Source organism: Protomyctophum parallelum (assembly GCF_964188405.1).
Source record: "Protomyctophum parallelum genome assembly, chromosome: 1".
NCBI classification, from domain to species: Eukaryota; Metazoa; Chordata; class Actinopteri; order Myctophiformes; family Myctophidae; genus Protomyctophum; species Protomyctophum parallelum.
The window spans coordinates 91,930,933-91,958,540 of record NC_139697.1 but is presented as its reverse complement, the minus strand read 5'-3'; the positions used below and the strand labels follow the sequence as shown (position 1 = coordinate 91,958,540).

Below are 27,608 nucleotides of genomic sequence, written 5' to 3'. Positions count from 1 at the left end.
TGCCTGTGGAGACTGAACACACACACACACACACACACACACACACACACACACACACCTTTCTCTTCAAAGCCACCTGCATCAAAGCCTGCTTGTACCTGGCAGAGGAAGAGAACGCATGTGTATGTGTTAGTGCGCGCATGAGGGCTCTGTCGCTGTTCACTCACCCACATAATGTCTAGACTGCTGGCTCAGCATGCCAAGCCCCGTCTTCCATATGCCATCATGTGTGCGTGTGCACACACACACACACACACACACACAGAAAGACTAGAGCGGGGGTCTAGTCTGTCAGGCCAAGTAAAGAGTTAAGGTTAACCCCCTTAGCTGAAAGACGAAGCAGAGAACCCTACATGTTGAATGCAATTATGTTGCAGATTAAACTTTTTCATAGACGTCTTTGACACTACTATCAGTGTTGTGTAAATTAATGGCTTTTGTTCATTTCCCGATATTTGACCTTGAGCTCTATACTCTGTTTGCTCCTTTTTTCCCTCTACACCAACGACCCGTTGTGAGACATTTTCGGCTAATGTTTCCCATAAACAGGGATGCTAGGGTTCAAATGGTTATGTGAGAAGAGAAAAAATACAAAGATTTGGCCTGACATACAGTAAGATGCAAGTGCAGCTTTCAAAATAAAGTAATATCCATTTCACATAAGTTAAACAGAACAACAAACAAAACAGAAATGGAGTCTCATCTAAAAAAAACAATCATGACTGTGGTCAGTTTGGCAGGAAACCATAAAATATTTAATTTATTAGTTCATACTCTGTTAGTTACATGAAATAAATGTACACGACCAAGTAAAAATCCTAATGTGCATTCTGCTGTAAAAAATAAAATGAAATAAAAAATAAAGCAAACATGGCTGAAATAGCACAGACACAAGACGAGTGGAAACAAACAGCAAAGATACTCCATGATTAAATCACATGTCATGCTCATGTACCTACTGCGTAGTACACACACTTCCACTCTTAACATAACAAAAACAAACATGTTGGTCAGCAAAACAGTGTTAATTTAACACTGGATTTTGTGCAGGAAAGAAACAGAGGAATCTGTATTGATGGATTGTGACATTAGGCTCGAAGAACACAGCTGCGTCTTTTACGCATTAAGTCTACTTAGTTATGCCTGGGTGTTGCCCGCTGAAAATCTCCAATGGAGGATGGCTATTTTTGGGGCGAGCCACACCGCCGTATGAATATAAACTAAGCCTAAAAGCCTCTCCGAATGCAGCCAATAAAAGCCATGCAGTGTTTTAGGCACAATGAACGGTGAAAGAAAAACTATCCTTCATGGATCTCTATGTGACAACAAGCTTCTACTCGCCAATTAAGATCATCTACAGTGCAAAACGAGTGAACTTTACAAACACATGTACAATGATGTCAACAGCGTAGATTATTTCAGTCAAACTGATTAAACAAAACCTTTGGCGGTGGCAATGACGTGCTCTAATCATTTAGAGGCGGCTATCCAAAAACACCGGAGGTCAAACGAACAACACAAGACCTCGCAAACAAACAAACCGGACACACGAGGTGCCGACTAGTGATGGTACCTCAAAGTATGTTCGGTGGGGAAAGTTGGCGCTCACAAGCAAACGTGTAGTTGATGACAACTGGAGTTCGGTCATGTACAGAATTGTCACATGTAGGTAAGGGTTTGGGAACGGAAGGAACCAGAGTCTGTTATACAATTACAATACCAGTGGTTCTTCAAACCTTTGAATTCAAGGAACACCATAACTATGAGAGAGTAGAAATACGCTCACATAGTTACAGACCTGTAAAGGGTCCATTTGCAACCCCCGATAGCTCCCAACCCGAATAGCCACCGCCAATGTTGTTGCAACTGCAGCTATAACAGTCTCTCTGTACACATACGTACACCTCCCTCGAGGGTCCATGTTAATAACCACTCGCATCTAATAGAACTGAAGGGTTGTTCATTTAGCTCGTACTTAGAGCTTCATTAGTGAGACCGCAGAGAGTTCAATAAAAGGTGGCCATGAAAAGGGGTTCATTCACGTCAAAAATACCAAAACTTTCAGTCTTTTCCGTTTCACAAATAATATGTAGGAATAATGCAGTCGGTAATGTCGTCTCCAAAGTCCAAAGTGGTGTTTGCATGCAAATTGTCCTCGTCGGGTAGAATCCTCATTACGTCCAAAACACGGTACTTTTCAGAATCCAAAAATTCAAAAACGGAAAAGGTGGCAGATCGCTTCGTGCCGCGTTTCGAGCTTGTAGATTAGCTGCTTTTGTATGACGCTGTAGTATGATCAAGTGGGGTATCAATTAACTGGGGAAAAAAGACACTAAATGTTAGAATATGGAGCTAAGAGGTTTCTAGAAGGTCTAGTTTCTACAAGGTGGTGTCCTGCTCTCCTCCTCTCTCTCATACTGCTGTGGGAACCGGCCAGGAGAAGAAGACGGGTTGGAGAAGACCTCTCCTTAGTAGATCACCTCTCGGTGGGCCCTCCTTACAGATTACCTCTCGGTGGGCCCTCCTTACAGATCACCTCTCGGTGGGCTCTCCCACGGCGAAGCCGAGGCCCAGGTCGTCAGAGAGAAGGAGCTGCTCTCCTGGGGAGGACATGGAAGCTTCCGTTACGATAATGAACCTTTAACTCGAAAAGCAGTTCCTGCAGAAACTGCATGGGCTCGCTGAAAACCCGCAATGTATATGATGTACCGGTACAGTAGAAAAATGTATTAAAAGCTTAAGAAAAAATGACATCAGGGATCTCCATACATGGGCATACAAGGGAGGGACACAGACAGACAGGTACAACAGGTACTCTGACAAAGGGTCCCAGGGTTCTGTACTGGGTCCCCTGCGTTTTACAGTATGGCTGTGTGTTGTGCATCTAAAACATTGGACTAAAGAGGCAAAAGTGTAATGCACTCTGCTAGTATTATACTGTACTTTTTAAAATGTTCTACTATAATTTTATAATGTATTGAATACAGAGGGGCCCTTGAAACCTGTATCATGGAGTCATGATACATCCACATTAAGTCTAAGATCCACATGATGTAGATTGCAGGGACGTGCACACATGGGTAAAAGGCTGAAGCCCCCTTTGATGTCTGTCTGTAAAACAACTGCCCTTTCCAATGCAAATGCCACTCCTTTCCATGCCATGCCGGAAGGCAGCATTCAGGAGAATTGCTTTTTTCTTCTTCTCCTGAACTTGAACACAGCATTTTGTGTTGAAATAATTTGTTTAGAAATCCATTTTGCGCTGCGAAAATAGCTGATCTACAAGCTCACAAGTTTTGAGCTTGTAGATTTGCTATTTTCGCAATTTGTGTCCTCTTGTGGGATTTCAGCCCCTGTGTCTCTAACACTCTCTGCACGTCCCTGGCAGATTGTGTTTTTTACATTCAATTCAAGTCAATGTTTAGTGAGTTTAGGAGTAATAATGGACCAAAGTTAAGTTTCCGAACTTTTTGTGCTGAGATTAGTAAAAAGCTAGAGTGTGTGCTGGTTTAGAGTGGTATCCAAAGGAAAGTACGCACATCTCTAAAAAACTTTCAGGTGCTGAACAAAAGGATACGTACAGGAGAAGTAGTCACACTGTTTGGTAGCTCCTCCTTCGTCAGGTATGACCATAGGGGGTCGAAACGTTGTCATCCTTCTAAATAAATACATTTCCTGTGGGAGCTACCAAACAGCATGCAGACTACTTCTCCTTCTCCTGGTTTAGAGTGGTGACATGGTGGGGGGTTGTTTACTACTTCTCCTTCTCCTGGTTTAGAGTGAAGACATGGTGGGGGGTTGTTTACCTGCCGAGGCCTGAGGCTGGTCTTCGTAGAGGCCGTCGGTGGCCTCGTCCTCATTGTCTGTGTCACAGTCGATGTCACTGTCACTGCTCACGCTCGGTAGCAGGCGCACACACTGCTTCTGGCCTGCTCCAGCACGCGCACGCACACACACGCACACGCCACACAAACACACACACAGAAGTTGGATAACTATAACTACGGCTACACTGTAAAGCAAAACACAGAGTTAATTAACTGTGGTTGTTTTGAGACACCCTAAAGAGAAGACACGATCGGCATAGAAACTTTATTCAAGCGGGAAAAACAACATTTAGGCCTCTGCTGCCTGACCACGTTGTTTCCCTCCTTTAATAAAGTCTGTATGGGAGCATCTAAGACGCTGTGCGGATCCTTTCTTCTCTCCAGTTTTGCCCTGTGTGATGCAACACCCGTCTAATATTGTTGGATGTACTGTGTACCATCTGGACTGCAGTGTAATCCTACACACATTTAGGCAGAACACAGCATATTGTCTGGCTACACGCATACATTTCCATTTTGAAATTATTCAGCTCCCACTGCAAATTAAAAGTAGTGCCAAAATGCACAAACTGTCAATTGCTTAACAAACCAAACAAGAGCAATTTAAATACACAACACAAGTAATATAAGTGGTTTCTCCAAATTTAACACAAATTGCCACAATCAAAAATGACAAGTGTCCCCCTGGCCAGCCGGGGCGCCTGATGGAGGGGAAAGGAACTGGTCGGAATAACGTGTCCCTTCCACGCGCTACGTCCGGCCAGGGAAATTCCCCTCTGTCAGGTGAAAAGAAGCAGCCTGGACTCCTCATGCATAGGAGGCATGAGGTCAGTCCGCTGCCCCCCCCAGGTTGGCAGAGGAAGTGTAGCGCCCAGGATTACATTCGATAATTGGCACTGGGTGAAAAGAAAACTGGGTTACAAAATCGTGGGATAAAAATTTAGAAAGTGTGTGTACTGAAGCACTTAGTAGAGCAGCCTTCTGCTGACCTGCTGAAAACGTGACGCTTAGCCTGACAACCAGCTTCTGGCAGTAATCCATTCCTCAATGTTCTGCAGATCACTAATATCCTTGGATTTGCATTGTTTCAGTCACCTTCTTCTAATCCTCCATGAACGCAGCATTTACTATGGTGAAAGAAATGCAAATGCCCCCACCTTTCCATGCCATACCCGGAGGGAGCATTCAGGCCTTTATCCAAACTCTGCTGAACTTGAACGCAGCATTTTGCGCTGAAAGAATTTGTGCATGTCGTACGCCTCACCTCCAGTAGCTAAAGAGTGCGGGGTTGCGCCTCAAAAGTAGCTGATAGCTGATTATTATTATTTTCTTTTGCTAAAAGTGCCCCTGCTTCTCTAACATTCTCTGCACGTCCCTGGTGTGGCGAGAGAACTGAACTGACCTTCTTCCAGATGTGACAAGGAGGGGCCCTCCTGTACGGACAGCAGGTGGACACTAGCCGGTTCCTCAGCCTCTGGAGAGCGGTCCATCAACAGCCCTACCCTGAGGTTGAGAGAAACACCATTCAATTAATTCATTTAAAACCTTGGAGAACACATTGAGGGCAGACCCTCAGTTCCAGGGTGCCAAGGTACAGACAGACATACAATGAATAAAATGCAGACAATTCAGGCATTTAGCAGACGCTCCTAATCCAGAGCGATTTACAGTAAGCAAGAAAAAAACATGACACATCATAGACATGAAATAGTCTCATGAATCATACGTAAGACACAATTCAAACCAACTAAATATGTAATTAACACACATTAAGTGTCATGGACAGAGCTGAGCTCTCCATCTTTTCAAATCCAACCGCTGACTGCCATGGACGGAGATCTCCGTCTTTTAATGTTTTATATTGATTCAGTTTTAGAATGGCGCTATACTACCGGTACTGTCTATCAGCGTCTCCATGTCTAGGAGATAAACTGGAAGTGGTCCGCCCATCAGCAAAAAGGTTCCCAATCGTTGACTTCAAGGATAGCTGGAACCTTAACACCCTTTTATCTTGGACTCCATATTCCAATCAAAACAAGCTTTATTTACGGCCGATTACGGCTGCGTAGCTGGTTGCGGTAACAAAATGCATGCCTCGGGTGGTCTGTGGTCCGTGATCTGGGTAATTTTTGCCCCTTGAATAGAGGCACCTCACTGAAAATACCTCAAGCAGTCAATGTGTTAACACATACCCCAATGTTCTGGATGCAGCAGTGGTGGTGGTGCTTTATTACATACCCCAGTGTTCTGGATGCAGAGGTGATGGTGGTGCTTTATTACATACCCCAGTGTTCTGGATGCAGAGGTGATGGTGGTGGTAGTGGTGGTGGTGGTGCTGGGCAGCACCAGGGCGTAGTGGGCGCTGCCAGCCCCGCCCCCGGCAGAAGAGGGACACTGGCCTCTGTACGACTGAAGCGGAGCCTCCTCCGCTGCTGCCTGCTGCTGCTTGTCTGAGGAGGAGGAAGAAGAAGAAGAGGGGGGGGGGGACCAGGGAGGGATGTGGACAACATCAGGAATCAGGTTGCTGCTGCTGGACACCACAGGCCTGACCTCGAAATTAAAAGAAATTCTTCTAAATCCTCCAGTTTTCTGAAATAAATATGTTCACGATTTTTCAAAAATAGCTCAATTATAACATAATGTTTAAAACACCAAAAGGGGTTCCCGCCCAAAATGGGTTAAGTCAACACGGTTTGATTTATGCAGAACTTCTCACAGAAAAGTGTAAAGTGCTTTACATCCGATACGATAGGGATAAAAACACAGCAATTCAAATATTTTAAATCAAAACACAAAGTGTACAATTAAACTCGGAAACAATAAAACGGCAGACTAGTGCTTTAGTCGAGTCCACCAAAAAGCGAGTCCGAGTCAAGACCCGAGTCAAAGCCGAGGAGGGGGTAGAGTCCGAGTCGAGACCCAAGTCAAAGCCAAGGAGGGGGTAGAGTCCGAGTCGAGACCCGAGTCAAAGCCAAGGAGGGGGTAGAGTCTGAGTCGAGACCTGGGTCAAAGCCGAGGAGGGGGTAGAGTCTGAGTCGAGACCTGGGTCAAAGCCGAGGAGGGGGTAGAGTCTGAGTCGAGACCCGAGTCAAAGCCGAGGAGGGGGTAGAGTCTGAGTCGAGACCCGAGTCAAAGCCGAGGAGGGGGTAGAGTCTGAGTCGAGACCCGAGTCAAAGCCGAGGAGGGGGTAGAGTCTGAGTCGAGACCCGAGTCAAAGCCGAGGAGGGGGTAGTCTGAGTCGAGACCCGAGTCAAAGCCAAGGAGGGGGTAGAGTCCGAGTCGAGACCCGAGTCAAAGCCGAGGAGGGGGTAGAGTCCGAGTCAAGACCCGAGTCAAAGCCGAGGAGGGGGTAGAGTCCAAGTCGAGACCCGAGTCAAAGCCGAGGAGGGGGTAGAGTCCGAGTCGAGACCCGAGTCAAAGCCAAGGAGGGGGTAGAGTCCGAGTCGAGACCCGAGTCAAAGCCAAGGAGGGGGTAGAGTCTGAGTCGAGACCCGAGTCAAAGCCGAGGAGGGGGTAGAGTCTGAGTCGAGACCCGAGTCAAAGCCGAGGAGGGGGTAGAGTCTGAGTCGAGACCCGAGTCAAAGCCAAGGAGGGGGTAGAGTCCGAGTCGAGACCCGAGTCAAAGCCAAGGAGGGGGTAGAGTCTGAGTCGAGACCCGAGTCAAAGCCGAGGAGGGGGTAGAGTCTGAGTCGAGACCCGAGTCAAAGCCAAGGAGGGGGTAGAGTCCGAGTCGAGACCCGAGTCAAAGCCAAGGAGGGGGTAGTCCGAGTCGAGACCCGAGTCAAAGCCAAGGAGGGGGTAGAGTCCGAGTCGAGACCCGAGTCAAAGCCGAGGAGGGGGTAGAGTCTGAGTCGAGACCCGAGTCAAAGCCAAGGAGGGGGTAGAGTCCGAGTCGAGACCCGAGTCAAAGCCGAGGAGGGGGTAGAGTCCGAGTCGAGACCAAGTCCAGATTTTTTTTTTCTCATTTGATCAAAACAATGTGAGAGCAGGCAGGCACGGCACTGTCAAGTTTATCCTGTTTTTTGTAGTAGTTTTAGATTTTGTCACCACGCTAGTTTAGTGGGGTGGCACTTTGGAGCATTGCTCTATGGTCTATGGCTTTGCTTCATACTGGCCTGAAATAAAAATGACTAAAGCATAATATATCGTCGTACAAAAAAGAGCCTTAAGAATTATTCATAATGAAGATTTTAGAGCACATACTAATAGACTTTTTATATCATCAAGGTTGCTAAAAATTACGGATTTGGTTGAACTTAGAACTTTGTTAATAGTACATAAAGCAAAAAGCAGAGACCTACCAGAGCAGTTACAAAAACTGTTTGTGCCCAGTTCAGAAAATGAGGATCATAGAAGAAAGCATGACTTTAAGCACCGGTTTGCGAGAACAACATTAAAACAGTTCTGTATTTCCGTCATAGGAATACAGTTATGGAATGTAAAAAAGAGGGAGTTGAAAAGCTGTGAAGCAATATTTCAGTTTAAGAAACTGTTTACATTGGAGAAAATCTAAAATTATGAATTAGAGGTTTAATTATTGTTTTGCTTTTCGTTTTGGTTTGGTTCAAATTCATTATTATTTTTATTTTTTTGTGATGTGCTGTCGTGGCTGTTAGCCCGACAGTTAGTACTTGATGTATTAATGTGTGTAGAGGGGCAGGTATAAATAAGATTTATCTTCTTCCTGTCCCTTTTCATTTATGGAAAATGAAAAAAAAGTAAGATATGCAAAATGAATGTATGTAATGCTATCCATAAATGAAATAAACATGAACATGAACATGAACCAATTTAACTTTCTCACTTGAAAAACAAAAACAAAAGAGTTTCACCGACTTTGTAGATTTTTGCGATTACAAAAGAAAATCCTAAGTTAATGTCACCTAAAAACAAACAGACAGTGGAATGGTTCCAGCAGCAGTGATATGGACCCTCTGCTCGGGGACAGAGGAGGTTGTGATACTGACCCTCTGCTCGGGGACAGAGGAGGTTGTGATACTGACCCTCTGCTCGGGGACAGAGGAGGTTGTGATACTGACCCTCTGCTCGGGGACAGAGGAGGTTGTGATACTGACCCTCTGCTCGGGGACAGAGGAGGTTGTGATACGGTCCCTCTGCTCGGGGACAGAGGAGGTTGTGATACTGACCCTCTGCTCGGGGACAGAGGAGGTTGTGATACTGACCCTCTGCTCGGGGACAGAGGAGGTTGTGATACTGACCCTCTGCTCGGGGACAGAGGAGGTTGTGATACTGACCCTCTGCTCGGGGACAGAGGAGGTTGTGATACGGGCCCTCTGCTCGGGGACAGAGGAGGTTGTGATACTGACCCTCTGCTCGGGGACAGAGGAGGTTGTGATACGGTCCCTCTGCTCGGGGACAGAGGAGGTTGTGATACTGACCCTCTGCTCGGGGACAGAGGAGGTTGTGATACTGACCCTCTGCTCGGGGACAGAGGAGGTTGTGATACGGGCCCTCTGCTCGGGGACAGAGGAGGTTGTGATACGAACCCTCTGCTCGGGGACAGAGGAGGTTGTGATACGGGCCCTCTGCTCGGGGACAGAGGAGGTTGTGATACTGACCCTCTGCTCGGGGACAGAGGAGGTTGTGATACTGACCCTCTGCTCGGGGACAGAGGAGGTTGTGATACTGACCCTCTGCTCGGGGACAGAGGAGGTTGTGATACTGACCCTCTGCTCGGGGACAGAGGAGGTTGTGATACTGACCCTCTGCTCGGGGACAGAGGAGGTTGTCCTCTCCTCCACTCTGCCCTGCCTCTCCTCCTCCTCTCAGCTCCTTGTCCAGGCCGTCCGTGCTGCTACCCCTCCTCAGCACCAGAGTACTGCTGGCTTCCGGCTTGGGGGACACGCACTTCTTGGCTGCGGAACGACAGCAAGTCTCAGCACAAAGCAACACAAAGCTGTGGTTTTCAAATGGTTTTTTTTGTGACAAGGACACCCACATCGATATGTTTTTTGACAGCGGAACGCCCGTCTGAAAATGTTTGGTGCCAGGCAGTGACCCCCAGGAGAGAAGATTGATGTTTAAAAAAAAAGTTAAAAAATTATTCAAAAGTTTCAATATTCTTTGCCATTGTAAAGTGACGCGGCGCAAGCTTGTATATCTGCTATTTTTGAATAGCCAACGTATAAATGGATAAAGTGGTTAAAGTGATGAGACGCTACATTAACTACTTTTGCTGGGGGGGGGACCCCCTGGAACCACCCACACGGACCCCTTCGAGAACCAATGTCATAAAGGACCCCCCACCTGAAAACCATTTGTGTCAGGGATCCATACAGTACATACACCATCTTACCATTAAGTTAATGACAGGGTGGCAAGTAGCCGCAATTTGCAATTGACATCCAAACATAAAAGTCCTATCTGATTGTATTAAACAAAGTCAAACTCAACAAGATTGCAGCTGTACAAAAATCTCGAATTATCCTCTTCCATCTGCAAAGTGTTCCACCGTAGACATGTTAGGAGCTACTTCCTGTCTAATAAAGTGTCCGGTTAGAAGCGCTTGCTTTCAGTAAAGCAACGTCCTGCTGCCTCCTGCATTATGTAACATTTCAAAACAGGTGGTACTTTTTATGAAACACTATGCAGATAGAGTACAGCTGCAATGTCAAATGCAAATTGCGGCTACGCCAAAGTTGCCACCCTGCCATTAACTTAACCCATTTTGGGGCGGGAACCCCTTTTGGTGTTAGCATTATGTTATGCAGTGCTTTAGCTATTGAAAAATAGCAGATCTACAAGCTCATAGGTCTACTATTTTTGAAAAATCAAACTGTTTTAGAATCTGATCTCAGGTCAGAATGGGTTAATGGCAAGATGGCTGCGATCTGTATGGTCTATACAGGAGTTCTGTTAAAATTCAAAGATATTCACAAATGTTTCTTCAAGATTCTTTTGAAAATAGCAGACATGACCTCCATAACACTGTGTGCAAATGTAACCAAATGTAGCGCTTGTTGGGGACACGGTGGTCTCCTCACCGGGCCGGCAGTGCTTGGACCGAGCGGCAGAACCTTTCCTCAGCATCTCCAGCTGGCTGCTCTTGTGGAAGGCCGCCGCCAGCTCCGGATCCAGGTGGAGGAGCGAGGGCCCCTGCTCCACGCCGAAGGAGGCCCCCGAGGGCCCCGGCCGGGGCTCCCCCGTCCCCCGCGCCTCCATCACCTGACACTTGATGTCGGACATCTTGCTGCGCACCTCGGCCATCTGGGCCTTGAGGCGGATCAGCACGCCGGAGTCCGGGGCCGAGCGGCGCACGGCCTGCGGCCGACGCTCTCCTCGCTCCTTCCTGGGGTGGTGGGGGTGGGCTGGGGGGGGGGGATGGAAGAACAGTTCTTCAAACACTTCCGATTTAGAAGGCATTCATAGAATCGACCTCAGGTATTAATGGGTTTTCTGAAAAGAAATGATGTTGCCATGTCAGTGGTTGTCAAACATTTTCATGTCAAGCACCCCCAAAATTTAAGTATAAGAAATATTTTGCCCCAGAAGAAAATATGAGTCAATTATTTTTTATATATACTACGCGTCTTAAGTACCAGGTCTTATTACTTAACTTAAAGACCTGGAGGCGTGATCAATGCCATTTGGCTATTCTGAGTGGCCAAAGAGCATTGACCACGCCTCCAGGTCTTAAGTTAAGTAATAAGACCTGGTACTTAAGACACGCAAAATACAGCCCATTGCATTTTATTTTATCAATGAGAGCTCCCACACTTTTGGAGATCCCTGCCTGAGCATGTCAGGCACGCGCTGAATGAGTCTGTGTCTCGCTTTAAAATCAAGTTTCTCTTGATGCTTAATCGCCCTAGTGTATTCAACTCATGCTTTATACGTCTCCCGTGCTGTTATCTCTAGATGAGCGTTTACTTTTCTGTGCGAAGCCATTTGTAACCCAGCTTTTGAAAAAGTGCAAATCAAATCCGCTTTATTGTATCTTCTGTCAGGTGGAAACCTCATATCATATGTCCAAAACTGTTACTTTTCAGGATGGAAATACAGCAAAAGTAACAGATCTGCTACAGTTGATGCTTTTGTGACGCTGTAGTGTATGAACAAGGAGGACGTGTATTTTAGAAATAAATTGTTAAGAGATGCTGTATGTCCATCTGCCAAGTTACAGCATACAAGTTTTACCATCAGTACCACCCTAAGCATCTTAATCTTCAATCTGTCCGCAGGTTGTGCAATGTCGGCATGGTAACGTAGGCATAATTTGGCCCTTGGGAGAACCGTGACATTTCTGAATAATTCAATCCATCTATCAAAGTATCAGACCATACACCACTGGTGAGTGTAGGGCCATTTTCCTTGACGACCGTCGCTCCAAAAATTGCAATTATCAATTTAATTGCGTTTCTGCCGTCGTCAAACATTGGAACACTATGAATAGAAACGACATTTTCCGTTTGGCTTTTAGGCTTCGTAAACATGACGAATAACTTAAATGTAACGACTTTGAGCATAAAAAACAAAACGTTGAATATTAGTCATTATAAGCTAGGAGATTGTAAGCTTGGAGATCTGCTATTTCCACCGTTTCCTTTTGGAAAATGTTGCATTGCAAATGTTGGAAACATGGAAATGACTATGCAAAAAAAAAAGAAAATACGATTAGACGATTATGTAATAATTGTGACGGGCCTAAAGGTGAGTGTGTGTGTGTGTGTGTACCTTGGCTGTGCAGCAGGGAGACAGGAGGATGGGGCTGTGTGTGTGTGTGTGTGTGTGTGTGCACGCGAGTGCACACCTTGGCTGTGCAGTAGGGACACAGGGGGCGGGGCTGTGTGTGTGTGTGTGTGTGTGTGTGTGTGTACCTTGGCTGTGCAGCAGGGACACAGGGGGGCGGGGCTGTGTGTGTGTGTGTGTGTGTGTGTGTGTGTGTGTGTGTGTGTGTGTGTGTGTGCGTACCTTGGCTGTGCAGCAGGGAGACAGGGGGATGGGGCTGTGTGTGTGTGTGTGTGTGTGTGTGTGTGCACGCGAGTGCACACCTTGGCTGTGCAGTAGGGACACAGGGGGCGGGGCTGTGTGTGTGTGTGTGTGTGTGTGTGTGTGTGTGTGTGTACCTTGGCTGTGCAGCAGGGACACAGGGGGGCGGGGCTGTGTGTGTGTGTGTGTGTGTGTGTGTGTGTGTGTGTGTGTGTGTACCTTGGCTGTGCAGTAGGGAGACAGGGGGGCGGGGCTGTGTGTGTGTGTGTGTGTGTGTGTGTGTGTGTACCTTGGCTGTGCAGCAGGGACACAGGGGGGCGGGGCTGTGTGTGTGTGTGTGTGTGTGTGTGTGTGTGTGTGTGTGTGTGTGTGTGTGTGTGTGTACCTTGGCTGTGCAGCAGGGACACAGGGGGGCGGGGCTGTGTGTGTGTGTGTGTGTGTGTGTGTGTGTACCTTGGCTGTGCAGCAGGGACACAGGGGGGCGGGGCTGCAGGCCCCACAGGGCCTCCACGTTGCTGCGTTCCTTCAGGTCCAGCAGCTGGATGAGGATGAGCGGGTCGATGTCCAGGAGGCTGCCGGCGCCGCCGCCGGCCGGGCCCACGGCGCCGCAGCCCCCCACTGCGCTGCAGCTGCGGTGGAGCAGGCACACGCTGGGGCTCGAACCACCTGCAACCGCACCCCCCCCAGACCACACGTTTAGACAACCACACCAGGCCTGAGGAGGAGGACTCGGGTCGTTGAGCTTGTAGATCTGCCGTTTGTGTGGTGCGGGGGACAACCGCCGTACGACTGGGTCTGAACCGGTGATTCTCAACATTTTGTATAGCCTGTATAACCAGACTGAAAAAACAATCCCTGGGGGGGAAAATGGTCTGGCACTCCTCAAGATTGAATTACATTTGGCTCACCCCAGAGTTCTGGGTGACCACCAGTCAGAGCCTGAGACTTTCTTGCTGTGATGTTCCGTTTGTAACCGCCCCTTGGAAATAAATCTTTCCTAGTCTGGCCATGCCAGGTTAAATCTTTGCCATTGACAACAACGTTTCGCCCCTCCTGAACTTGAGAAAGCCCGGAGGGGCGAAACGTTGTATTGTATTTATAGGTTGAAATAAAAAAAGACGGGGGGCAGAATTATATCGTGTTCCATTCCATTCATTCCACTTTTTTTTTGGGATCCAGCACCGTGTTCTGAAACTGGGATGTGCATATCGTTTTCCTGCTTTCCAATCATCCGACTGCCCATAGTACCTTTAAAGAGGAATATAATTCACCCAAAGCACCTCTCCTCTCATCTCACACCTACATTCTGTGGAATATAAAAAGCGATTGGATGGCCTTCATGTATTTTATATTGACACGGAACAGGATGTATTTTAGAGGTAGTGGGTAATGTAGGTTATTTCAGAAAGTGGATGCTTTTACATGCACACGTAATTGGTCAGTCTGATACTGCCATAACCAAAAACTGGATCATATCTATGATAATAAACCATGCATTGTTACCGGTGGCCCCGGGGCCAGGTCCTCATTATGATAATAAACCATGCATTGTTACCTGTGGCCCCGGCCAGGTCCTCATTATGATAATAAACCATGCATTGTTACCTGTGGCCCCGGCCAGGTCCTCATTATGACAATAAACCATGCATTGTTACCCGTGGCCCCGGGGCCAGGTCCTCATTATGATAATAAACCATGCATTGTTACCTGTGGCCCCGGCCAGGTCCTCATTATGATAATAAACCATGCATTGTTACCCGTGGCCCCGGCCAGGTCCTCATTATGATAATAAACCATGCATTGTTACCTGTGGCCCCGGCCAGGTCCTCATTATGATAATAAACCATGCATTGTTACCTGTGGCCCCGGCCAGGTCCTCATTATGATAATAAACCATGCATTGTTACCTGTGGCCCCGGCCAGGTCCTCATTATGATAATAAACCATGCATTGTTACCTGTGGCCCCGGCCAGGTCCTCATTATGATAATAAACCATGCATTGTTACCTGTGGCCCCGGCCAGGTCCTCATTATGATAATAAACCATGCATTGTTACCTGTGGCCCCGGCCAGGTCCTCATTATGACAATAAACCATGCATTGTTACCCGTGGCCCCGGCCAGGTCCTCATTATGATAATAAACCATGCATTGTTACCTGTGGCCCCGGCCAGGTCCTCATTATGATAATAAACCATGCATTGTTACCTGTGGCCCCGGCCAGGTCCTCATTATGATAATAAACCATGCATTGTTACCTGTGGCCCCGGCCAGGTCCTCATTATGATAATGAACCATGCATTGTTACCTGTGGCCCCGGCCAGGTCCTCAGACATCTCTCCTTCCTCTGGCTCCAGCACCCCATTGAACTCCACGTCGTTCTCCCCTGACCTGCAATTTGCATTCAATTAACCTTTATTGGCATGAGAAAACGTACGCTTACATTGTGTGTCAAAACATAATGAAAACTATTCAAGAAAACAAAATGGGGAAAGTATTATAGTACAGTTGGAGGGGGTACAGTACTGGTATGCGGTCAGGCTTAGGCTTGGCTCAGGGAAGCCATGCATAGTCCTCCATGGCACCGTTGGAGGTGCGACAAAGAAAGCAGGAAGACCATCCTTCTGTATTAAATAATGTTATGTCACAGTGCGACGTTATATATACACAAAGGGTATAAAAGCTTCTTGGAGACAAATGGCAGAAATCTTTTGTGGTCACTTTTGGGACAATTAGTAGCATTTTCCCAAAAACTGTTTAATTACTATACAAAAAAAGCCTCAGAAACACAACGCCTCCATATCGTTCCACCAGCATTGCATTTTCGACGTGGACCGCTTTACGAACTTTCTTTTACGTAGCGAATGCACAGTGAACGGCTCCGTGATTATCAACGGTCAGGGGTGTGATCGTAGTGGAGATAAGTGGCTACTTATAAGGAAATACAAAAAAAAAAAAGCTGGCAGTGGGTGGTAAATGTAGGCATTTCGTCTGGCAGTGAATGAGTTTTAAATGCCAAACCTGATCTTAAACTAACTCGTAAACAATGATCACAAATGCTGATTTTGCCACTAAATGTATTCTATCGTTTTGTAAAAATGTATCGTTAAAATAAAAAATGTACGTTTACGTGATTAGTTATCCGAATTGTTACCATCAATCTAAATGTTGTAATAGCAGCACTGTTAGGCATAGATGTACGGTTCTCTTTTCTTTCATGCTACTATAGGTGGGTGGCAGATAATGTCTGCGTACGGAACTATTGTCTCAGCCAGTGGAGCTCATGGAGAATGACTCACCAGCTCTGACTCTCACTCCACAGATATAAAAAGGCAAAGAGGCACTTGGTGTCTGTGTGTGTGTTCGTGTGCGTGCGTGTGTGCGTGTTGGGGTGCCTGCCCGCCCATCATCTAGGGCGGAGGGAGAGGAGAGGGGTGTGTGTGTGTGTGTGTGGGCTGTGGGGGAGATAGAAACTAGAGTGGCACTGATGGATAGTGGTGGGGGTGGGGGCGGGGAACTCCTGATGGCCTGAGGGCACTGCACTCTAAAATAGCATCCATTTAGAGAGATTTTATTTCCGGTGTGCATGTGCGTGTGTGCATGTGCGTGTGTGTGTGTGTGTGTGTGTGTGCGTGTGTGTGTGTGTGTGTGTGCGTGTGAATGTCACACACCTCGGCCTGAGTGCTCGTTGTTCGAAGACGCTCATGTGCTCGTAGGGGGACGGAAGTCGATTAAGTCAAAATGTCAGACAGCTGGTTAAGCGGCACTCCATGCACAGCAAAAAACCCTGTTACTTTAAAACACCGAAAGGGGTTCCCCGCGCAAAATGGGTTAACCTATTTAGGACAGGACCCTTCCCGTACAACTCTAATGTCATACCTAGTAGGTACCTACTAGGCCGCAATGACTTAACATGTCAAAAGAGCGCCAGACAAATTAAACGGTTATGGTCAGCTTGCACTTACGGTCTGTGATCCAACGGCACAGTAAAGGTGTTTGCACATAAATATGACGCGTTTCTTTCGCTGCGTTTTGTGCACGTCACGCAAAACATCCTTGCATAACGAGTGCGACGCGTATTGCGTATCATTTATATTCGTAGCAATGTTTTGGCAGAAGGAAATGAGTGGAGCAGCAGCGGTGAGGGTGATCCCCTGATCCCATCATTATTTGGAGAAGTTGAATGTACAACCGAAAACTTTGAAACACCATCAAGGCCTGCAAACTGCATTTTGGTCGACAAAACTAGACTGACACTAAAACAGTTCAGATGACTAAAATATGACTCCAACTAAAACAAGTTTAATTCCAAAGAATATGACTCAAACTAAAAACTAAAATTTGCTGCCAAAATGCCAACATTGAGCAGGACTCACATTGTCTCTAAAACAACAAGCAGGACTCACATGGTCTCTAAAACAATGAGCAGGACTCACATGGTCTCTAAAACAATGAGCAGGACTCACATGGTCTCTAAAACAATGAGCAGGACTCACATGGTCTCTAAAACAATGAGCAGGACTCACATGGTCTCTAAAACAATGAGCAGGACTCACATGGTCTCTAAAACAACGAGCAGGACTCACATGGTCTCTAAAACAATGAGCAGGACTCACATGGTCTCTAAAACAATGAGCAGGACTCACATGGTCTCTAAAACAACGAGCAGGACTCACATGGTCTCTAAAACAATGAGCAGGACTCACATGGTCTCTAAAACAACGAGCAGGACTCACATGGTCTCTAAAACAATGAGCAGGACTCACATGGTCTCTAAAACAATGAGCAGGACTCACATGGTCTCCTCTAAAACAATGAGCAGGACTCACATGGTCTCTAAAACATTGAGCAGGACTCACATGGTCTGTAAAACAACAAGCAGGACTCACATGGTCTCTAAAACAATGAGCATGACTCACATGGTCTCTAAAACATTGAGCAGGACTCACATGGTCTGTAAAACAACAAGCAGGACTCACATGGTCTCTAAAACAATGAGCATGACTCACATGGTCTCTAAAACAATGAGCAGGACTCACATGGTCTCTAAAACAACGAGCAGGACTCACATGGTCTCTAAAACAACGAGCAGGACTCACATGGTCTCTAAAACAACGAGCAGGACTCACATGGTCTCTAAAACAATGAGCAGGACTCACATGGTCTCTAAAACAATGAGCAGGACTCACATGGTCTCTAAAACAATGAGCAGGACTCACATGGTCTCTAAAACAATGAGCAGGACTCACATGGTCTCTAAAACAATGAGCAGGACTCACATGGTCTCTAAAACAATGAGCAGGACTCACATGGTCTCTAAAACAACGAGCAGGACTCACATGGTCTCCTCTAAAACAATGAGCAGGACTCACATGGTCTCTAAAACAACGAGCAGGACTCACATGGTCTCTAAAACAATGAGCAGGACTCACATGGTCTCTAAAACAATGAGCAGGACTCACATGGTCTCTAAAACAATGAGCAGGACTCACATGGTCTCTAAAACAACGAGCAGGACTCACATGGTCTCCTCTAAAACAATGAGCAGGACTCACATGGTCTCTAAAACAATGAGCAGGACTCACATGGTCTCTAAAACAATGAGCAGGACTCACATGGTCTCTAAAACAATGAGAAGGACTCACATGGTCTCTAAAACAATGAGCAGGACTCACATGGTCTCTAAAACAATGAGCAGGACTCACATGGTCTCTAAAACAACGAGCAGGACTCACATGGTCTCTAAAACAATGAGCAGGACTCACATGGTCTCTAAAACAACGAGCAGGACTCACATGGTCTCCTCTAAAACAACGAGCAGGACTCACATGGTCTCTAAAACAATGAGCAGGACTCACATGGTCTCTAAAACAACGAGCAGGACTCACATAGTCTCTAAAACAACGAGCAGGACTCACATGGTCTCTAAAACAACGAGCAGGACTAACATGGTCTCTAAAACAATGAGCAGGACTCACATGGTCTCCTCTAAAACAATGAGCAGGACTCACATGGTCTCTAAAACAATGAGCAGGACTCACATGGTCTCTAAAACAATGAGCAGGACTCACATGGTCTCTAAAACAATGAGCAGGACTCACATGGTCTCTAAAACAATGAGCAGGACTCACATGGTCTCTAAAACAACGAGCAGGACTCACATGGTCTCTAAAACAATGAGCAGGACTCACATGGTCTCTAAAACAACGAGCAGGACTCACATGGTCTCCTCGTCGATGTCGTTCTCCTCCGTGTTGCTGGTGGCCGTGGAGCTGCCAGACGTGCTGCTCCCGTCCAGCGGGTTCACCTCCTCCTCCGTCAGGAAGTCCACCTCCAGGTCCCCATCGGACAGCTCCTGGACCACACACACACACACACACACACAGTCACACTGTGAGGTCACCACCAGTTTGATCCCGGGCTCCCCCCTTAGAGTTGGTGTCGAAGTGTCCTTGAGAAAGACGCTGAAACCCTAATAATGGCTCCCGATGTGCAGTGGATGTTGGTGCCTTGCATGGTTTCCTCTGCCGTCGGTGTGTGAATGGGTGAATGAAATGCACAATCTATGTAAATAAAGCGCTTTGGATAAAAGGTGCTATATAAATGCACCAGTTACCATTTACTGTTAAAAGAGTGGGATCAATGCCAAGTGGGTGTTGGAACCCCTGTTTGGTTGGACATTGCTTATTCAATCTCACCACTTAAAGGGGAATTCCACTTATTTTCAACATTTTACTATGTCATTAATATACCTTAGAGTTGTTGTGTGGATTTTTTTTTATTGATTGATTGATTACTTTATTGCAAAATACATTTCAAAAGGATTGAGTCACAAGAAAGCTGTGAGGCTTGTTTCCGTTGTGGTCCTGGTGAAAAAGTCCTCATTCTGTGTTTCCTAGAACTGTAGGTCTGAAATAAAAATCATTAACATGGTGAATCACATCTTGATGACATCGTCATAGGGTCACATGGGACTTTTTTGTTTGGATGTATGGGCTGTCAAGGCCAGAAAGTAGTTTTTAGCCAGTCAGTAGGCGTTCCTGCATAACTTCCAGGTATGATGACGATAATGCCCTCTCTATAGTGGCGCTGGGTTTGGTGCCAACACTCACGTTGGAGTCGTCGTGCTGGGTCTTCTGGTCTTCGTCCTCGTCCTCGCACTCTTTGGCGTCTCCGGCGCTCGCGTGGATGCCGTCGTCGCTCTTCCCCGTGCGGGGGTCTCTCTCGGAAGCCAGCGATCCCCCTAGTCGGGGGTCTCTCTCAGAGGGCAGGGACCCCATGCGGGGGTCTCTCTCAGAGGCCAGGGACCCCGTCCCCGGCCTCATGTCGGGAGGGGACGAGCTGCGAGACGTCTGCCTGCGAAACAACTCGATGGCCAGCCTCTGAAACGAAAACATTTAATAAAAAACAATCACACTCGTGTGAAGTGAGAGTGACGCTCTTTATCATCATACACATCATCACATTCCGCCAATCACAATTGGCATCCTCACTTTTCTGTCCTGCCTTTTTAATCCTCAAATCCGTGATACACACAGAAAGCTGGTTAAAAATAACAATTGTGTTAATTGTCACACAAACAATTGCAATGAACAATGTGTATTGTGCTTGTATGTCTCTCTCTATAGTGGCACTATAGGAAAAACAGCTCATCTAACAAGCTCTGGAGTTGGTGGCTTGCTGTCCTGTAGGAGGTTGACTGTTTTCACGACATTTGTGCAACACTACATGATGAAGTAGAACATTAAACATGTAGATGCAGGGTCTCGGTGTTGCGTTGTGTGTTTGGAGCGTGTAGAACAGATACAGTGGATGTTTGGCCCAGAATCGGCATGCTAGCTAGGGTTCATGTGGCTAATGACTGACAACTGAATACAAAACCAGATATCTATATTTAGCCAACCACCCATGGTGCAGAAGAATGTCAAAGTGTCTCCAATTAAAGCCCAGAGAAAGGGAAGCTTGTGACACGTATGTATAGCAATGGTGACAAGTCAACTTTAGAATCCCACCAGTAAATTCATAATAAAATGATTAAATTCAATGTTTGTTTTTTTTTGTTTACATGTATTCCTTTTTACATTGCTAGTCTAAAATGGGTTTGGGATGTGGAATAATACAATATTAGCAACTTGAATGTCTCCAACAGCCCACTGTCTATTCCAAATCACCAGAGTCTGTAATCCTTGATTAGAGAAGACAATGTTTCAAACATCATCCTAACCGGGCTAATTAGAGTACTACTTTGCAGAGCCTCTGTGAAATTAAACTGAAAATCGTTACATAATCAACAATGCTCAGGGTTCATTTTCCAATCTCAAAATAAGGCAGGGTTCACATTGCTCACTGATCATCATGGTACGATGCACACACACACACACACACACACACACACACACACACACACACACACACACACACACACACACACACACACACACACACACACACACACACACACACACACACACACACACACACACACACACACACACACACACACACACACACACACACACACACACACACACACACACACACACACACACACACCTCTTTGAGGTTGTTTATCTGCTGGATGTAGCTAGACTGAGCGGCCTCCAGCTGGCTGATATACCAGTACTGATCTCTGCACTTCTGGAAGAAGGTGGGCGAGCGCACCTGGTACCTGCAATTAGTCACACAATACAAACGGTCAATTCACCTGGTGCCTGCAATGGACACATAATACTACAAACAGTCAATTCACCTGGTGCCTGCAATGGACACATAATACTACAAACAGTCAATTCACCTGGTGCCTGCAATGGACACATAATACTACAAACAGTCAATTCACCTGGTGCCTGCAATGGACACATAATACTACAAACAGTCAATTCACCTGGTGCCTGCAATGGACACATAATACTACAAACAGTCAATTCACCTGGTGCCTGCAATGGACACATAATACTACAAACAGTCAATTCACCTGGTGCCTGCAATGGACACATAATACTACAAACAGTCAATTCACCTGGTGCCTGCAATGGACACATAATACTACAAACAGTCAATTCACCTGGTGCCTGCAATGGACACATAATACTAAAAAACAGTCAATTCACCTGGTGCCTGCAATGGACACATAATACTACAAACAGTCAATTCACCTGGTACCTGCAACACACAACAGTTATGGGACACAACAAGCAGACAATTCACCTGGTACCTGCAGCAACAACCACCTTGAAGTCACCGTTAGGATAGACTGTATTGTCCCAATGGGAAGTTTGGATGGACACAAGAGTATCTGCTGTTAAAAATACAAAAACGGTCTGAAGTCTGAGGTAGGGCGAGAGCCCGAAACGTCACAGAGCAGTGCAGCACTCGGGACGGGAGAAATAAAGAATTCTGCAACTGGAGCCCACAGTTTTTGTAAGCGTTCTCTTTTATGTTTTTTGCTTAGCACCTGCGCAACTTTGGGTGTGGAGGATGTACAGGTCTTAAGTCCTTTCGTAAAAACACAAAAGCAGACAGTAGGTCAGCGGTATTCAACTACATCAGGCCTTGATGCGGCGTAGTGCGGGTCACGTTTTTGTTGGGACGGTATTATACTTCCGGTTTGAGGGAATGGAAGTTCTGGTTTAGAGGGTTCCGGCCTGATTACTACAACACCATGACGTAACGATGTCATCCACTCCCGACCGGATCATGAACCCGAAAAGGAAAGCTGCACAAGCTAGGTCCATAGCGTTAAAACATCGCTCAACCAGGAAGAGTCGTCTCCTCACCGCCGAGTGGATTATTTAACATTTTGGCCAAAAGCTGCATTTTAGATGTGAGGTGGGGGCCCAGACTCAAGAGTGTTCCCACTAGGGAAAGTAGGCTTTCAACTCCATAAGACGCTCTTTGTATTGGTGAGTAGCGAAAGTGTACTTTTGTTTTTTAATGAAGTTGACCGGCTGTTCAGCCTGTGATGCGTGCGTGTACTCTAGGGCTGACCCAAAAAAATGGATTAATCGATGTTCAATCGATACGCACGGGAATCGATTTTGAAATTTTGAATCGAATAGTCATTTTTTTAAAAAGCGTCCGCTTTTGGTCCGCGAGACGGCCCATTTTGGTCCGCGAGCTATGCTCGCGCCTCGCAGCACCTCGCAACGCCGCCTCCCCTCTCCCCCTCACTCGTGGTAACAACAAGGAAGTCAACACACAGAACAGCTGCAGCCTGCAGTCATGCCGCCACAAAATAAATCTAAAGTGTGGTTGCATTTTAGAATATGCCAAGACAACAAAGAACAAGTAGTGTGTCAAATATGTGACAAGAAATTGGCGTATCACAAGTCCACGACGAGTTTGAAAAATCACTTGGAACAAGTATTATAATAAACAAAACGTGCTTCGGAGGCGAAACATAATACCCCATGGCTAATGTAAGGTTAGACACGTGGCTAATTGTTATCATTATGTTTTTAGGTGCATGCGATAAATCTGGATGGTTCATCTGTAGCCTACTGTAATTCTGCAAACTGTTAATACATATTTCAATCAATCAAACTCACAGCAGCAATTGCGAGGCGCACGCATGCGGCTCGCGGCGCAAAGGAGGAATTGAGTTATTAAACACAATAGTATTAGTGCAACACTATACAGAAAATATGAACAGAGGCATTACTTCTCTTAACATGAGTAAACGAAAGTGCAGCATTACTTCTTTTTTATTACATAAATAAAACAAAGTGCAGGCCTGTGTGCTCACTGTGCTGTGCCTTCATTTGAGGCTAAATACCGTATAACGAAATAAAACAAATGGCATTCTTGAATGAACACAAATAAAAAGACAAAGTATAATTAAAAACTAAAGAAAACAATAAGTAGGCTAAATATAGGCCGAGCTTGCCTTTAGCTATAGGCCTTGATTGACACAATGACGACTGTCACTCTACTCACTGCTGTTGGTTTGGATCCGATTTTCGTCCTTTGCTCCGCGAGCCGCATGCGTGCGTCCCGATCGCAATTGCGGCTGTGAGTTTTGTTTTCGTTATGTTATAAGAGAAGTAATGCCTCTGTTCATATTTTCTGTATAGTGTTGCACTGATACTATTGTGTTTAATTCCTCAATTCCTCCTTTGCTCCGCGAGCCGCATGCGTGCGCCTCGCAATTGCTGCTGTGAGTTTGATTGATTGAAATATGTATTAACAGTTTGCAGAATTACAGTAGGCTACATTTCAAGCACAAACTAAATACAAAGACTGTTAACTGTGAGTGGACGACCCAATTAAGCATTACACTGGTTTACAAGAGGGTCCCCTGCATGTTCAATTCATCAAAAGTAATAAGCCCTCGATTAAATGACGCTTTATTTACGGCAAGAGGAGAAGAAAAAATAAAGAGTTCATTCATGTTACGGTCAGGTGGTGTTTGTTTCGTGTTTTCACATCTGAGTTTCAATCTGAAGAGAAGCAAAATGCCTTTCCTTTACAATTTCTGGACTATATATATTCTTTTATTTGAGAGGTAATGTTTTATTTTATGTTTACTTGTTACGGTCGGATGTTTTATTGTAAGCCTAATTATTTGTGCGTCACTGCTTTCATGAAGGCTGCTACAATTGGGCGAAAGCAACAATTGTTGCTTATCATTTAAAATAAATTAGACCAATGCAAGGCTCCAAGCATGCGTTTCTCTCTGCTATATCATTGTTTAAGCCAAATTAATTGTGAGTCACTAGTGCTCACTGCATGCGTTTTTCTCTGCTAAAATTTATTTAGAAGCGTCGATCATCGAAGGTCAGCCCTAGTGTACTCACATAGGCTTCAAAGTCCCATAGTGTTACGGAGAAGTCCTGCTCACGCTATGGACCAGAGCTACCCCACTGTCAGCGATGAGCCGAGGTCCTGAAGTCCTGCTCACGCTATGGACCAGAGCTACCCCACTGTCAGCGATGAGCCGAGGTCCTGAAGTCCTGCTAACGCTATGGACCAGAGCTACCCCACTGTCAGCGATGAGCCGAGGTCCTGAAGTCCTGCTCACGCTATGGACCAGAGCTACCCCACTGTCAGCGATGAGCCGAGGTCCTGAAGTCCTGCTCACGCTATGGACCAGAGCTACCCCACTGTCAGCGATGAGCCGAGGTCCTGAAGTCCTGCTCACTCTATGGACCAGAGCTACCCCACTGTCAGCGATGAGCCGAGGTCCTGAAGTCCTGCTCACGCTATGGACCAGAGCTACCCCACTGTCAGCGATGAGCCGAGGTCCTGAAGTCCTGCTCACGCTATGGACCAGAGCTACCCCACTGTCAGCGATGAGCCGAGGTCCTGAAGTCCTGCTCACGCTATGGACCAGAGCTACCCCACTGTCAGCGATGAGCCGAGGTCCTGAAGTCCTGCTCACGCTATGGACCAGAGCTACCCCACTGTCAGCGATGAGCCGAGGTCCTGAAGCGGTCAATTGTCCAATAACTGCCTCGCTGTATATTATCCCACTTATTACATGAACAAAATCAATAATTTGACACGAAATATAACATTTTAAATGGCTTACAAGTCCCCGCTTCCATAGCAACGTTAACAGAGGCAGAGCAGCAGTGTTGAGTAATAATAGACCATAGCATGTCGTGACTTAACCACTTAAACCCACTATTCTTAGAAAAAAGGACACGAGTTCCAACTGTACTTGGACCGTTGTTTCTCCCAGTCTACACCAGTGTTGTTTTCGTCGACTAAAAATCAGACTAAATTTTTTCGTCGACTACCATTTTTCACTGACTAAAACTAAATAAAAACTAAATAAAAACGAATCTATGATGACTAAAACTAAGACTAAATATACTGACAATTTCGTCAACAAACAAAAACTAGAAAATCTCACAACGCGTCGCGTGACGCGTTGTGAGATTGTATATCTGCTATTTTCAGCATGCAACCAAAGTGTAAAATATGTCATTACAACGACATCAAGGCCTGTCAAAACACATTTTAGTCGACTGAATCAACTGTAGATTTAGTCGACTAAAATCGTATGACATTTAGTCGACTAAAACGAGACTAAACACTAGAACATTCCAGGTGACTAAAATGTGACTAAAACTAAGTGAAAACTATTCAAGAGACTATGACTAAAACTAAAATAGAAATTTGCTGCCAAAAACATGTAAATTTGCCCTAATGTAAATAAAATTATTCAAAGCATATATATAGCTTGCTGCTGGACAATTAAAATATTTATTAAAAAAATACACTTTCGGGGACAGAAATGATAGCTTTCTTTCTTGGCTTTCAGGAGGTGTAGGTCCAGACTCTATAGAAATCATTCAGAGATTGCGGAATAGTGGTCCGGCTACTAGGGCTGTAATGATCATGATCCCATTGTGCTTTTTTTTTTGCTTTGAATATTTGAGACATAAAAACAAAAAATTGGTTTAGTCTTTTAAGCTTCGAATATAGTCTCTTGTCCGGTGGAAAACTGGTATTTTTCAAATTAAAAAATAGCAGATCGACAAGTTCAAAACCTTTTATGCTTTTGTTTTGTGAGACGCTGTAGTATGATCAAGTAAAACGTTAATAAAAGGGGGGTTCTGCCTGACAGCAATGATATACAAAGAAATGAATGTTGTACAATGGCCAAACTAGGGATGCACCGAAAGGGAAATTCTTGGCCGAAACCGAATACCGAATAAAGGAAACAGTTGGCCGAAAAACGATTAGGAAAAAATATATATAATATTTGGCTACCATTGCCATCGTGGCCGTACCTTAAAGCTACCTGATTATGGCAAAAGACATGATTATGGCAAAACTTAACTTAAATAATAATCACTATTATGGGAAACCGAATAGGCCGAAAATGCATTTTTAGCAATTTTCGGCCGAATATTTTCTGCGGCCGAATATTCGGTGCATCACTAGCCAAAACAAGCTAAATCTAAAGAAAAATGTATGGACATAATTGATAGCAAACATGCTTCCCTAGAAGACATGCTGGCTTCTACGTTTGCTTTTACAGCAGTTCCAACAGTCCAACTGCATCATTTACAGCAGTTCCAACATCATTTCACATCTACAGAAATGACAGCACAAAGCCTTCAACTGGGTTAAAAGGCCCTGCCAGACCAGGCATGCATTGCTTACCCACCGAATATGACTCACCATAGACCTGACATTACGGCTGACAATTATCCATTCGGATTGAATGTGTTTTCCAAACCACGGTTCAAAGCCAACTAATCTGAGAACCCATCGGCAAAGGATAAAGGAAAAACAGCACCCTCTAGTTTTCCTTTCAACGGTCTGTCTCGAGAGACTGAAAGCCAACGGACACAGTGGTAGAGAAGTTTGGGAAGGGTAAGTTAGCTTGCCATGATGCAACTCCAAACTGAAATCTGCTCAGTAGTCGCTCCGTTGATTTTAAAATGTATATTCCCAAAAAATATATATTCTCGTTGCGTTACACATTGCATGGTAAAAACTGCTCTCAAATTTAAAAAAATATAATATATATATATAGAGTCGTGACCCATAAACATTGTGCGTGACACACAATTGGGTCCCGACCCAAACAGCGCTGTAAAAAGCCTCCCATTCGTACCGGAGGACCAGGGTGTCCGTCTGCATGTTGAGGTATCCCTCGCTGGCCAGCAGGTCCAGTCTGAAGAAGCGGTTGTAGCCCCAGCACTCTCCCACCTCGAAGTCCGACGCAAACTCCCTGATGATGTTCTTGGTGGGGTCACTGGACGCCTGGTGGACCATCTCTACACGGTACTCATACCTGAGAGACAGACAGACAGAGAGAGACAGAGACAGACAGACAGAGAGACAGACAGACAGGCAGACAGGCAGACACAGACAC

General features: G+C 45.7%; 1 protein-coding gene across 2 annotated transcripts in view; it reads right to left on the bottom strand.

Moving 5' to 3' along the window:
* Positions 1-728: 728 nt before the first annotated feature.
* Positions 729-27,608, bottom strand: part of trim37 (tripartite motif containing 37) — a 44,720-nt gene continuing 17,840 nt past the window's right edge. The window contains exons 14-25 of one of the 2 annotated variants that reach the window (XM_083782153.1): positions 27,348-27,527; positions 21,329-21,443; positions 19,888-20,157; positions 18,997-19,130; positions 15,084-15,166; positions 13,230-13,442; positions 10,832-11,155; positions 9,551-9,703; positions 6,112-6,277; positions 5,230-5,330; positions 3,807-3,929; positions 729-2,600 (exon numbers count right to left, since the gene is read on the bottom strand). In XM_083782153.1, the coding sequence (XP_083638279.1) occupies positions 2,533-2,600; positions 3,807-3,929; positions 5,230-5,330; positions 6,112-6,277; positions 9,551-9,703; positions 10,832-11,155; positions 13,230-13,442; positions 15,084-15,166; positions 18,997-19,130; positions 19,888-20,157; positions 21,329-21,443; positions 27,348-27,527 (1,930 nt within the window). In that variant the 3' untranslated portion in view covers positions 729-2,532. Of the gene's footprint in view, positions 2,601-3,806; positions 3,930-5,229; positions 5,331-6,111; positions 6,278-9,550; positions 9,723-10,831; positions 11,156-13,229; positions 13,443-15,083; positions 15,167-18,996; positions 19,131-19,887; positions 20,158-21,328; positions 21,444-27,347; positions 27,528-27,608 lie in introns of those variants that run through there. The other variant, XM_083782154.1, reaches the window with a different exon arrangement.